Source organism: Typopeltis vanoorti, chromosome 6 (assembly GCF_054136105.1).
Source record: "Typopeltis vanoorti isolate ZY-2024b chromosome 6, IOZ_Tvanoo_1.0, whole genome shotgun sequence".
Lineage (NCBI taxonomy): Eukaryota > Metazoa > Arthropoda > Arachnida > Uropygi > Thelyphonidae > Typopeltis > Typopeltis vanoorti.
The window spans coordinates 22,412,218-22,427,098 of record NC_143554.1 but is presented as its reverse complement, the minus strand read 5'-3'; the positions used below and the strand labels follow the sequence as shown (position 1 = coordinate 22,427,098).

Below are 14,881 nucleotides of genomic sequence, written 5' to 3'. Positions count from 1 at the left end.
TTTAACTAGTCCTTTGATTACACCATGTTGTTATAGTCTCACGTATTGTGACAAACTGTTTTTGTGCTCTGAACATGCTGGTTATAACACCAGCGAAATATTAGTAATAAGTTAATAAATTAATTATTCACTTATTTTTCTATGTTCTAATATATACCATTAAAAAATAAACATGTACGACGAACACAAGTCTGTCCACACGTTTATATTGCAAATATGGTGAAAGTAACCCAAACAATTGCTACAATACTGAAGACACTGACCAGAAGAGATAAGTTGTCGTTCCATTATATAAAGCCCTGATCATACTACATATGGGCTGTTGTACTCAAATTTGGTCCCAAGGATTTGAAAAGATATTATCAACCTTGGAAAGAGTGCAGAAGCAGGTAACAAAGATATCATGACTACAATTTTAATAATGAGGATAGACTGAAGGAATGGAGATTGCAAAGTTTGGTAAATAGGAGAGGTGATATGATTGCGATATTTAATCTGTTGAGAGGTAGTTATAGGGTTGCCAGTGGGGAGCTCTTACATTTGGAATGAGGGGAAGGAGCAAGGATAATGTCCCATCCCTGTAAGTTTCAAAAGTATGTTGTGTGCAATAGAGTGAGGACTGGTTTACTTGTAGAATGCATTGCCTGATAGTGTTTTGAGTATGAATGATGAATGAGTTTCAAGGAGGCATATGGTAGACTTGGCATTTTCTAGGATGGGTCTCTCAAGATGAGTCTTGTGAGTCCGTGGAACTCCTGAATCATAATATTTTCTTCACTGCATAACAATATTTTTAAAGCAATCTATAGTAAAATTTTTGTTTTTTGGAAACACTTTCTCACTAATACTTTTACCTTTTTATCATTTAAAAAATGTATTCCCAAATGTATTTAGTTCAGGAAATATCCAGAATTCCAATAAAGCCAAATCCAAACTAGGGAGGATCTTCCACAATGAAATCTTCTATCTCTGCATTGAAATGAATGTATTTATATGTGGCATGCAAGTCACTATTCTTTTTCATGAACATGATTTGTTTCAGATTTATTCATCCCTTTCACCTGTTCTAGTAAATGACACTTTTGTTGTTCCAGAAGACACTGTGCACTTTCCTCCAGAGGTTGGGTTTTAACTTTTTTGGCCCCTTGGTGAGGTAAGGTGGTGATGATATTCCATACATTAGAAAGAGTAAATTTTCACTCATATTCATAAGAATTAAGAATAATTGTTATTATTTAAAATATTTAGGCCAGAAATGAACAGGCCATCATCAGTACATCAGAATAATCACAAGATGAAGCTAGAAAAATGAATGTTTATCCTATTTACAGAGCTGAGCCACATGTTGGAATGTCATCATGGGTGGTAGCAAAATAAAATTAGATCTCAATTAAAGTTAAAATAAATTATTTGAAATAAAAAAATTAACAAAATTTAGATAAATAAAATGACTGAATGATGTAGCATATATTAAAAAAGAAAAAAAGCACACTATTGCTTGTCATTGCCATTTATGAGGATGACTCTCCCAGATCTTGGTAATGGATAGACAGTGATCCATATTTAATTTTGGACAGTGTAGAAGTGTTTCGACACTTTTAGTAACTGCTCAAACCTAAGCAGACAATGTGAAAAGTGAGTATTAGACTAGAGGATATCATGATCAATGTGGAGCAATGCTGAATAAAGCTAGACTTTTCAGGTTTATTGTTGTTGATATAAGATAGGTGTTCTTGTAATAGTTTTTTTGACTGATTATCCTGTTGCTCGTCCAAGGTATGAGAAAACACTCGTACTGAATCTGGTAAACATTTTGGGAATAAAGGCAGTTTCTTTCCTGGATGGTAACTAGGAGGGGATCTTGTTGATTGAGAAGAATGTAAGGAGTAAACTCTTTTCAGGATCTTTGCAGTTGCCTCAGAATCCTGCAATGCATGGGATAGGAACTTACTATACAGGTTGAGTTGTTGGGGTTAGGTTTGTTTGTGTCTAAGATGGATTTAAACTTCCTTGAGATGAAGCCATTCTGTAGTATGGTGCATTAGATGTTGCTCAGTTCAAAAATAATTAAAAATGTGAAACTTGTAAAACAGTGGTAGTTATCAGCAAACATGTACCAGCTATTTGACATGAATTGGGACTGAGGGAGAAACTATGCAACTGTTTTGCTGGACTACAGTAATAGTATATGGATCACCTGCTGCTGTTTGGTTTGCCATTTACAGTATTAACTGACAATGAAAAATACCATTGGAAGAGATCAAAGGTGAGGAGTAAGTAGTAAATCATGAGTTTTTTTTTTTTTTTTAGACCATTGCTCTTCATTAACTTGGCATTGTAGAAGTAGAAGTGGGACTGCAAGATTTTCATGCAAATGATACTCAGTATACTACAAGGCTTTGTCAACAACCACTTCAGTCCAAATTATGTACTTTGTCTTCCATGAATTCCTACTCAGTAAAAAAAACTGAGTAGGTATTTAGGAGAAAGAATGGTAGGAGTCAGAAATAGAACCATCAAGAATCATATTTTCACTAAATCAGTACAATGCTGAAGATTACACTGATTTTTGGTGATGGTTTGCTGCCTGAGTGGCAGCGTGCTGTTAGTGAATGAGTTTACTGGTAGTTGTGCGAGTCAAGGGCTTTGCCTCTGATGGGACAATCCTTTGCTGTAATGGACAGGGAGTGGAATGAGGGCAAGATTGTGCCACTTCATAAAGGAGGTGATCGACCTCAAGTATCAAACTATAAACCTATGTTTGTGTGTCAGGTGTTGTGGTTAAGTTGTTGGAGAAGCTTGTGAGAACTAGGATCTAGAGTTGGGTTGACTACAATGGTATTATCTTTGATGGACAGCATGGATTTGCTAAAAGGAGGTCATGTTTTAGTAATCTACTTATTACAATAAAGTGACTGCTTCCTTGGACAGAGAAGAAGGATACACAGTAATATACTTAGATTTCGCAAAAGCTTTTGATAGATTACCTCATGATAAATTGATAGTCAAACTAGAGCAGATGGGATTGGATATTAGATTAGTGCACTGAATTGGAGACTGGCTATCTGATAGGTATCAACAAGTTTTGTATGGGGGTGCAATTTCCAGGAAAAGGAAAGTCTCTAGTGGAGTGCCTCGGGGGTCTGTTTTGGGGCCATTAGTGTTTAACTTGTATATCAATGATATAGGTGAAGATTTCGATAGAGATATTCAGTTGTTTCCAGATGATGCAAAGTTGGGATGAACCATGAAGAGTAATGAAGATGTTGTGGCCTTACAAGAAGACTTGAATAAATTGAATGATTGGGCACGGAAATGGAGATGAGAGTTCAATGTTGCAAAATGTAAGGTTTTAAAATTTGGAAAACAAAGATGGGAAGCAGAATTTATGCTTGGTGAGGATATATTGTTGGAGGTGGAAGAAATAAGAGATCTGGGGGTGATAGTGGATAAGGATCTGAAATTTAGGGGGACATAGCCAAAATTGTGAAGACAACACAAAGGCTTCTGGGAATGATGCAGAGGACACTGACGTGTAGAAGTAGGGAGATTCTTGTTCCATTGTTTAAGGCTTTGATTAGACCACACATGGATTATTGTGCCCAGATTTGGTCACCGGGTTTTCAGAAGGATGAAGAGATGTTGGAAAGGGTTCAAAGGTGACTGATTAAGGTAGTTTCTGACCTCTGGAATGTTGAGTATGAGGAAAGATTGAAAAGATGTAATTTGCAGAGCTGGTGGACAGAGGAAGATGGGAGATATGATAAAGACCTACAAGTTGGTAAGGGATTGTTATAGGATCAATGGTGGAGAAGTTCTACAGAAAATAGTGGGAGATCGGGGGAGAACCAGAGGTCATCCTTGGAAACTGTATAAAGAGGATGTGAGTAGAGGAGTGAGAGGCAGGGTTTTTTTTTGTGCAGAGTTGTGAATGATTGGAATGCCTTGCCTGAGAGTGTGGTGTCTACAAGGAGTTTGAATGTGTTCAAGGCAAGGTATAATGAGCTGTGTGTGAGATAAAAGGATTCCCAGATGAGTCTTTGACTCCATGAGGTTTTGGGGTAATAATACATAACACATGATTGCAAGTCTTCTGTATTATTTTCATGACAGTTGGCTTTAAATTCATTTATCATCCATAGATACTTTGCTTTTTCTGCTTAAAATGTTCATATACAGTATAATGGGAGAGGATAGTAGAAGCTAAATGAGTAGCTCAACATCTCAGAAACCATTACCTTGCGAGATAAAGTACATCAGTGTCTTGGACTTACCATGATTGGTGTGATAAGAAAAAACTTCAATTGGACATGATACTGCAAACTAGTAGATTTAACAGTGTATGATTTAAACCATTGACTGTGAAGGGATGTGTGTGTGAATGCCAGACATTATCCTAAATGCAGTATAATGGCACATTTGATATTTTCCTTTCAAGCATGATACCAGTGAATAAAGTACTCAGTGGTTTGGTGAATGGTCTGCATCTGAGGAACAGTTTTGACAGAATGTAATGTGTCACAAAATGTCATTGAAAAATTGTTATGTGAATATAACTTAATGAATCAATCTTGTCACTTGATTTATCCTCCCCATTTCCAAAATTGATAAATGATGTCTCTCTACCACATTGTAAAGATGTGTGTCAGGATCTATTGAAAGCAAACCTCAGATGGCAAGAATTCATGTCTGCATAGTATAGGATACATTTCAATGTTATTCTGATCTCTGTCAATTTCCAGGCATTCTTAACTGTTTTGATTGATACTGATCGAACACACAATTTTATCTATATATTGGCTGGTGAGGTATTTCCACTCCTTCAGGATCTCTTGAAGGAACACTACATCGATATGATGCCTAACTCCCAATTTCACAAATGGGAAGTTGGGAATAATTGTAACTAAAATATATGCTTCTCACCAACCTTTACTGTGACTGTTTCTGCATATATGATACATCTGTTAATTTTTTTATGTAGCTCCCACCCAGTTGAGTCTCAATCATATCGTCCCTCTTTCTCCTGTTTGCTAGTGTCTGCAGTCTACATATTCTCAATCTGTCATCATAATCAGCATTCCACAATCCTGATACCATTTTTAATTTTCCTTTGCACTCTCTCCACTGTATCAGAATCGCAATGGAAATCAGAAAACCAGATCTGTGCACAATAGTCTGTGAGGATGTTTTGTTTCAGCATTGCAGTTATCTTTTGAGTTGTATTTACAATCTTTGCTACATGGCCCCTGCATTCAACTTCCTTTCTGCTAAAATTCCAAGATCACTAGCCTGATAATTTTTTTCTAGCATAATCCCACCAATATAATAAGACATTGGATATCTAATCATGCCAAAGTTCATTGTTGTCATTTATTGACATTGAACTGACATCCATTTTCCCATGCCTACTTTCCCATTCCCAGCCTATTCAAATCATTCTGCATATCAGTGGCATTCCTGATTATCCTACCTATCCTTGCATCATCAGCAGATAGCTGTATGTTGCTTGTCAAACCCTTCCCAATTTCATTAATGTGCATCAGTATCTTTATAAAAATTGTTAATTCCTTTTATTCCTCAGAGGGATTTGCAAGGCCATTTTAGCCATATCTAGCCATTGGAGACTGAGATGGCTATCTTTCTCCACCTGAGGTAGGTGGCCATAACTATCAACAATTTCAAATGGCATCTGGTGAAGAGTTCAGCATTCAACTGCCATTGTGCCATGCTCCCTAATGTATATTATCTGAAATAGTATGGTTCTACAGTAAATTTTCTTGAGTTGCAGGATTAAAAACCCAAGTTTCCAGGAGGAAAAACCCTACTTGTTCATGCTAGAGATAGACTAACTTCAAACCAGTTGGAGGAAAGGCTTAATGTTCTAGTCTGACTAGAACTGAGTTCAGAGTACTCTTTTTTTTTTTTGGGTGGCCTAGAATTATGGAAGCAAATGGAATTTCCACAGTGCTGTATATGTATCCCTCATTCAAGTAATCCAACACCTGACTCTTTGAGGTCAGATGTTAGTTGAATTTTCTGGAGAGAAAAGTGCCTATTCAGGGAATTTCAAATGGATTCTGGTTAATAATTACTTAGACACACCGCTTTTTATCTTGAGGTAAGCCATTTAAATGCTTCATAGAAATTTTTCCATTATTAAGTATTGGTTAATTCTTTACTTCCAATAAAAATAAACTACCATATTATAAGTGTGTTCTAAATACATGTTCAGACATGTTTCTTAGTTTGATTCTAGTGTGTGTTTTTTTTTTCTCAACTTTCCTATAATGGCAGTTCAATCATCCAAATTTATCTTTTTTTGTTTTCGTTTTGTTTTGTTTTTCAGGTTACTCATTGGCAACATCCACGTTTTCATGCTTATTTTCCTGCAGGTAATTCTTATCCTTCAATTCTAGCTGATATGTTGTCTGATGCAATAGGCTGTGTTGGATTCTCTTGGGTAATTATATTTAATTTGTTTCTTATGGTATAATAAGATTACTTTGCAATATGGTTAATCACACAGTATCTAGACATTCATTAGCAGCCTAGTACAGGCAGCCCTCAGTTTAAGACAGTTCAATTTACAGTGATTCACAATAACTCTGGATGCCAGTGCATGCTTTCTTACTGTAGTGTGGTCTGACTGAGAAACGACACTAGCAGGCATGCTAGAGTTTGAGTGTTTACCAAGCTACTACGACGTATATGTATCAAACCTAGTTTTACTGTTGAACTACCTAATTGTTCTATTTAATTTTTTTTACACACATACGTATTTAAATTGATAAAGTACGTAATTACATACCATGTCTGATAAAAGAAGTGCAGAAAAGTTAGCAGAACTTGGTGTTAAGAAGGTGCGGATATCAATCGCACTTGAAAAGAAGGAGGTGATTCGAAGAATGGAAGATGGGCAGACATGTGCTAATATCTGTAGAAGTATGAACTTACCTCCATCAACTGTTACTACAATTATGAAAAATGCAGAGAGAATAAAACAGTCTGTGCAACAATCTACGGCAGTACTAAATACAAAACATGTAAGTTATAGCAGAGGTAAACTTCATGAAAAATGGAAAAATTATCATTATGGGTGGATGACTTGAATCAGAAAAACATTCCTCTGATGCAGGCTATTATAACTGAGAAAGCAAAAACAATTTTGAAGGATCTTAAAAATACAGATGGAGGCGAAGAAACATTTTTAGGAAGCAAAGGTTGGTTCATGACATTTAAGTCTCAAAGAAAGTGCCATAGTGTCAAATTATGTGGTGAGGCAACAAGTGCAGATGTTGTAGCTGCTTTTCCTAAAGAATTTCAAGACTGTGCAGAACAAGGAAGTTATCCTCCTGATCTCCTTTTTAATGTTGATGAGACTGGGCTCTACTGGAAAAAATTGCCATCACACACCTTCATTTCCTGTGAAGAACATTCCGCTCCATATTTTAAAGCTGCAAAAGATACTTATGCTTTTGTTGGGTGCAACAAACTTCGGAACTTCAAAGCTTAAACCAATGTTGGTATACCATTCACAGACACCACGTGCCTTCAAGGGTCTAAAAGCCATGATGTCAGTCTATTGGAAATGGAACAAGAAAGCTTGGGTTATACAAGACATTTTTATAGATTGGTACACAAATTATTTTTGTCCCACTGTGCTTTGCTTCTGTAAAGAAAATGATCTGCCAGCCAAGGCATTGCTTCTCTTGAATAATGCCCCTGGATATCCTCAAAACCTTGCTGAAATAAGAACACCAGTGGATGTCAAGGTTGTTTACATGCCTCCAAACACAACATTGTTTTTGCAACTGATGGATCAGGGGATTATATCAATCTTCAAAGCCTATTACCTCCATATAATGTTTATGGAAATGGTAAGAGTCCTGGACACTTCAGGAAAAATTATTAAAGACTATTGGCAGTCATTCGATATTTTGAAGGGCATTAACAACATCAAGGCAGCTCAGAACGAAGTGTCAGCAAAGTGTTTAAAAGGAGCATGGCAAAACCTTCTTCCAGCATTTATGCACGACTTCGAGGAATTAGAGCAACAGGAGAATATTATTGAAGACGTTACCAAGCTTACGTGACAGGTGCGATTGGACAATATTACAGCTGAAGATGTGACAAAGTCTTAGAGAGCCATGATAAACCACTTTCCAATGAAGATTTAAAAGAATTAGCTGAACAATTAAGTCAACATCAAAAGGAGGAGAAGGAAAATGAAGGTCCTCTGAGAGATATAAAAACGGGCGATTTACAGCATATCCTTACAAGCATAGAGACATTGACTGATGTATTCTACAAAATGGACCAAGATTGGGAACGACATGCGAACGTAAAAAAAGGAGTGTAATCGCATCTATTCGACTTTACGCTGAACTCCTTAAAGAAAGAAAAAGAAAATCTAGGCAGTAACACTGGATACTTTTTCAAAAAAAAAAAAAAGTGCAGGTGATCCAAAACCAGGAACTTCAACATAGAAATATGTAATATCTTTTCGAAGTTTTATATTTTTGTATATAATTTTGTTTTGTTTTTATTAATAATTTTATTTTAACAAATTTGTATTATCAAAGATTTAAATATAATAATGTTACATGTACTTCATGGGTATATTTTTTGACTGCGTGGAACATAACTGTGTACCTCCCATTAAAATTGGGTTCATTTTATACCGATTTGGTTTACACCTGTTTTTTTTAGGGACTGAATTGAGGCATAAACTGAGGGCTGCTTGTATTTGAACTACCTGGTCACAAATGTAAGCTGAAGATATGAATTTCTGGTACAAGTAAAGAAAAGTGAAAATAAAAATTTTGAGCCTTTCACTGTATGACAGGCAAGCTAAGATAGCTATAGTTACAAATGAAAGAGTATGCAAGTTGTGCAGAAGAAATGGTGTAGAGTTTGCCGATGTGTCGAGAAGTGACTGGTGGATGGAAGGACTTATATAAGGTGGAGTGTTTGTATTTGAATTAATTTTGCATTAGGTGTCATAAAATATTCAGTAAGAGTTTGGAAGTGCAGTGTCAGTGAAACCATTTTTTTTTTTTTTTTTTTTTTTTTTTTTTTTTTTTTTTGGTAGGAAGGCCACAAATGAGTGTGGTCTTAGCCAACCTTGAGACTTGATTGATGGCAGATGATATAGGCATAGAACTTAAGGGATACAGTATTTTATCTGGTGTGTGAGAGAGACATGTTTCATCAGGATGAAACATGCTTGCTGCTATAGCCAGAGGGTATAAAGGATAAAGTAAGCAGCAATCATTGGAAAATTAGCACAATAAGTGCAGGTCAAGTATTTATGTGGGACTTCAAGTATGGGATGCAAATTAGGAGGAATGATCACAGTGAGGGAAGGCAATGGAATTAATACAGGTACTAAGAGATAACTACCCAGGACAACATCTGATAGAGAGGTCACTGTTAGTGTGGGAGGATCTGATCATAGTATACAATCTAACCAATGTAGCTACATGGCCTTAGCTTGGGGAAAGTAATCTTGACCTTGGAGATTGTCAGATATGTAGAATTTTCTTTTAATGAGGAGTATATGTGAAATTACCAAGCAGGTAATTATGACTTACTAAAGAGTCAGTGTGGAGAAGTGCCATGTCATATGAATTTGGAGAAGAGAGATATTAGCTGTGTATGAGAAATGGTTGAGGAGTATTTGAAGAAAGCAGAATCAAATATATACCCAAAGTCAGGAGCATAAATCAGAAAAAACTGATTTCTTCTCCTGTGAAACAACACACACATAATCATTCGCATCCACTCATGTGGCATTACAAGAAAGCCAGGTGGAATGATCTACATAACTACTATGGCACATTTCCTTGGATTGAATATTGCTTTGAGCATCTGACCCAAACCTATGTGCTGAATGTATCCCTGAAATAATTTGTATTGGCATGGAAACATTTGTCCTCCATGCTACCCTAATTTCCTGTCTCCTGTCTAAGCCTTGGTACTCCCACAGGTGTGCCAAAGCTGTACAAGCGAAGAAACCAGTTATCCGTCCACCTATACCAAAGCCCAGAATAGTTGCAACAAATCTCATGAACTGTACTCTCATTGCCCAGTGTGTCATTTTGCCAAAAAAGAGATCAATAGAATTTTGCTCAAATTGGATACCAAAAAGTCTCCTGGCTCTGACAACTGGAAGGAATGCCATCAGAGCCAGGAGACTTTTTGGTATCCAATTTGAGCAAAATTCTATTGATCTCTTTTTTGGCAAAATGACATGCTGAGCACTGAGTGTACGGTTCATGAGATGGTTGGGAGACATTTACCCAAATTAGTAGCACAAGACTGGAGAAGTGGGAAGCTAGGAAATGGACTTTTTCTGTGGATGGTGATGCACAAAGCCATCAGGATGCAGCAGTGGTGGGAGCACTGTTGAACAGAAGTTGACCAATGGCTTTGGGTCAACAGGATGCAGATTTCCTGCTTTTTTTATATTCTACCCTGCAGTATGAAAATTAGCTCATATTCAATCTATCCTTGAAAAGGGAGACAAATCAATACCCTCAAACTACTGTCCAATTTCTCTTACTCCAGTTTTTTCTAAAGTAATGGAAAGTGCTATCAACACCCAACTGATGCCATCTCAAAGACTCTCAGTAAATAAATGACCACCAGTATGGGTTCTGTCGCTGTCGGTCAACAGGTGATCTACTTATGTCACCCACATCTAGACAAATATCATGGAAGAGTTAGGTGAATCCCAAGTGGTTGCCCTTGATATCTCCAAGGCCTTCAACTGAATCTGGCACAAAGATCTGCTTTCTGACTGGATGCTCATTTCAGATAAAGGACAGTCACTTATCTTCTAAGTATACAAACAATGCTGTGGTTCCCACAAGGCTCAGCTCTCTCAGCCATCCAATTCCTTCTACATACAGTATGGTGCAAAAAAAGAAGTACTGAATAACTACGATATATGTTATGGAATAAATGTGTTTTATAATTGGTGTAATCTTGGTCAAATAAAGCATTAATAATGGTAGATTACATTCTCTAAATTGGCACATTATCTTTCAAGATAGGTTTTGTAGTGCATGCATAGATTCTGTCATCTTGGAGAACATGAGTTGGGACCTCTGCTGGACATATGTAACTTTATCCCTTAGTTCATCAAGATTTGAAGGTAGGCCATGGTGGAATATGCATTCCTTCAGCATACCCCCAAATGAAGGCATCAAGTGATGTGAGATCAGGAGAATGTTAAGGGTATGAAATTTCTGTGAACTTCTAAATGAGCCTCGCAGAGAAGTGTTCTGATAAATAGGCTATAGAACCACATGATATGTGACAGGTTGCTCAATCCTGTTGGAAAACCTATGCACAAAAATGGAATGTGTTTTGCACAACACATCCTGTAGAAATCCTGGATGAATGAATCCAACACATTCTTGATGTAGCATTCTCTATTCAAGGTCATGGTTACATTATCCTCTTCGGTGAAGTAGGCCCAGTTATGCCATGGTTGGAAACCACATACCATGTGGTGATCTTGCTGTCAAGTGGTTTCTCTTGGACAAATTCAGGTCTTATGAAATCTGTAGGTTTGTTTATTTACATGACTGCTTAGATGGAAATGCACTTTGTCTAGGAACCAGACATTTTGGAGGAAGGATAAATCTTCATAGACATTGACTAGCACACATGCACAGTATTCTAGTCATGCAACATAATCCGTTGCTCTTAAGCACTGACCCACCTGAATGATATACAGAAAGGCACCCAGCTGCTTAAAGATTTCCTGTAGTGACTGCCTCGGTATCCCAAATTTTATGCAATGATAGCACTATTGCTTGGGACGAGCTTACAGAAACGATGAACAAACTGCTCATAAATTGTCCTGGTTGGCCGAGTGGTCAGCATATCTGCTCTCCAGCCAAAAGACTGTGGCTTTGAATCATCCTGCCATGGGCATAGATGTTTGTGATTGTCTGTGAAAATACTAGTGGTGTTAGTCACATCTACACCATTGGCATCTAATGATGGTAATTGTGGTTTGTCATAGTTGGTGGAGACAGAGAATTATAGAGTAGGTGCCCTCCCTCGATGAGTCTTTGGACTCCTTGTGTTATTTAATAATAATAAACATGTTGTAGGCTTGGACCATTTGCTCTACCAACTCTGTATGAATGAGAATAATGCTCAACAATAAACGTCTTTTCTTCCAACGTCAATACCATTTCTTCAGCTAAATGTAATGGTATAGACTCAACACATGCCCTTCTATTAATGTGCATGAAGTCGAAAGGCATATCTCAAAGTGCATGTACTGAAGGGGATGTTGGAGTTCAGTTGTTTTTTTTGCACTGTATACCGAATAAATGACTTATTCCAGCAGACTACCAATCCAATCCGTAGATTTGCTGATGACAGTACATTGCATTCCTCCTTTTTCATTTGAAACGCCCATCAGTGCATAAATTATCACAATCTCCAGAGTCCTAACCACTATCAACTTAAATACAGATCTCCAAAACGTTCATCCATGGGGTTTGGATAATCTGGTCAATTTCAACACAAGCAAAACGCATTTGTCTTATATCACACAAAGCCCTTCTCTTTCAGCTTAGTTTTGACACTCAAATCCCATGCATGATGAGATTTATCTTATCATGTATGGGGATTTGATTCACCTGAAATCTCTCTTGGCACAAACATTTTACAAATATTTCCTTCTCCTGATTTGAAAAAATTAGGTTTACTTTTGCAGTCGAATAACTTTAACTCCTAACTTCATACGAATCACAAATCTATTTGACCATTGAATATTGCTCCCATATCCGAGGTGGTGCTCCAAGAGCTTCCTAAAAGTACTTGACTCTGTACATACAAGGGCAGTCAGACCGATCAATGATCCTCAACTCACTGATATTAGCATTAATAATATCCTGATTCTCTGTTGAATCAGTTACTGAACTGATTGGACAGATTCGATAACCAACACTCCCTCCCTCACAGTGTTATTAGGCACATCTCCAAAATCACAGAACAGATTTCTCCTCTTCCACTTGGTCAATTTCAATCCAAGAAAAAAACTATCTTATAGTAAGCATTCAGTTGGATGCTCTGTCTGGCATTTTAAATGTTTCCCATGGAATACAATCCACAGCTTTACAAGATGAATGTCAACAAGTTCCTTCTTTGCTATCCATGATACTAGCATTATTATTATTATAGGTTGACCAATCTCTCGTGGATGCATTCCCCATAAAAAAAAATTAAATAAATACAATTAATTAAACACATTTAATCACTCCTATATTTCATCTGGGTCATTGAAAAATTGCCAGGAAGACTATATTAAAATTACAAAAACACAAATTTGTACAGAACAAAGTTAAAACTGAAAGCCTAAAGTCCTCTGAGGGATGCCTTTTATGTGTGTTATTTTCTAGCCTTGGATGTGTTGGGTGAGAGGCCTAAGAATTAGTTTCCCAAATATTGGTAAGTTTAATGCAACTGTATTTATTAAGATTAGCAGATTTTTAAAAAAAAAAATTGCTGATTCTAAAACAAGTTTTTCAAATTTGCATTTTTTTCTGCTGAAGCATAGTAGTTTTCTCCCGCTTGATTTTACGTCTCCAAGGCATGGTGAGCAAGTCCATACTGACCATACTTATGGTAACATGTATTTTTTTTTTATGTTATTCTAGGTCGATGTTAGCAGGTTTCCCATTCTAGCCATAATGTGTTATATTGCAAAACAAGGAACATTGTAAACATCTGGAACACAGATGGTGAGAGATGAGGGGAGAGAAAGAGAGAGTGGTAGAGGATCCTTGGGAGATCAGAGGAGGGCAGCCAGCTTCAGATGAAGTTTGAATGCATTAAAGAGATTGTACCTTTCTAGAATTCTAGGGTTTTTTTTTTTTTTTTTTTCTTGAGGTGCCCAAGATATAAGAAACAATGGTAGCATTACTATAGTCTGCATATTGAGACAGATATGAGGAGGAAGGAGGAACAATTAATTTGTTGGTCTTTTTGGCATTGTACCTATTGGACAGGAGAGACTGGTGAATGGATAAGAGTTCAGCTGTAAGTTCAGCCTTGGAAGAACAGATTTGAGACTATTAAGGGTTTTGAGAACACCATATTATAGAGAAGTGAGGCAGGGGTGATGGGAAAGTTTAGTATATATCAACCTGTGTGGGTGGGTTTCCTGTAATCAGTCCAACCTATTATGTGGCTCTTGAAGAACAATCTTGAATAATAACCACCTTATGCCTGCTCATCAGTGTTTTCTTTAAGGCTTTAATAAGAAAAAGAAATTTTTTTTTTTCTTATTATGACTAGATATCTTTGTGCTGATAATTCTCAGTTTATGGTGAAGAAAACTTGAAAGCGTATTCTTAGCCATCCAGGGTACAATGTACTATAGGTTTGCAAATAACCTTTCGTGGGTGGAAGTGACAAAACACACACACACACACACACACACACACACACACACACACACACACACACACACACACACACACACACACACACACACACACACACACAGAGAGAGAGAGAGAGATTATTTAGGCATCCATGCATTCAGATTCGGTGCCTGTATGTTTAAAAATTACACATTTTTCATTATGTTCGGTGACAAACAAATCTAGCCTTGACATTATTTTCTAATCATACTTTCTCTCAACGTAGAGGGATAATCTTGTTCTTCAGCTGTGTATTTACAAATTTTCATCTATGGGATTCAGGAAACTTCCATGGTAAGCTATTTAATTATATAATATCCCTGTTTTTTTTTACTTATCAGCCAAGTACATTAATCCAATCTTCATTTCAATCTTTTCTTACAGGAAGAAACTGTCATCTTAGTTACCTGCTGATAGAAATCTCTCCT

General features: G+C 36.9%; 1 protein-coding gene across 1 annotated transcript in view; it reads left to right on the top strand.

The window, feature by feature from the left end:
* The window catches only part of LOC150105334 (tyrosine decarboxylase-like), a 311,867-nt gene that overhangs the window by 56,909 nt on the left and 240,077 nt on the right, over positions 1 to 14,881 (top strand). Inside the window, exon 2 of the mRNA XM_090393931.1 lies at positions 6,347 to 6,460. Coding sequence (XP_090250057.1) covers positions 6,347 to 6,460 — 114 coding nt within the window. The remainder of the gene's footprint in view (positions 1 to 6,346; positions 6,461 to 14,881) is intronic.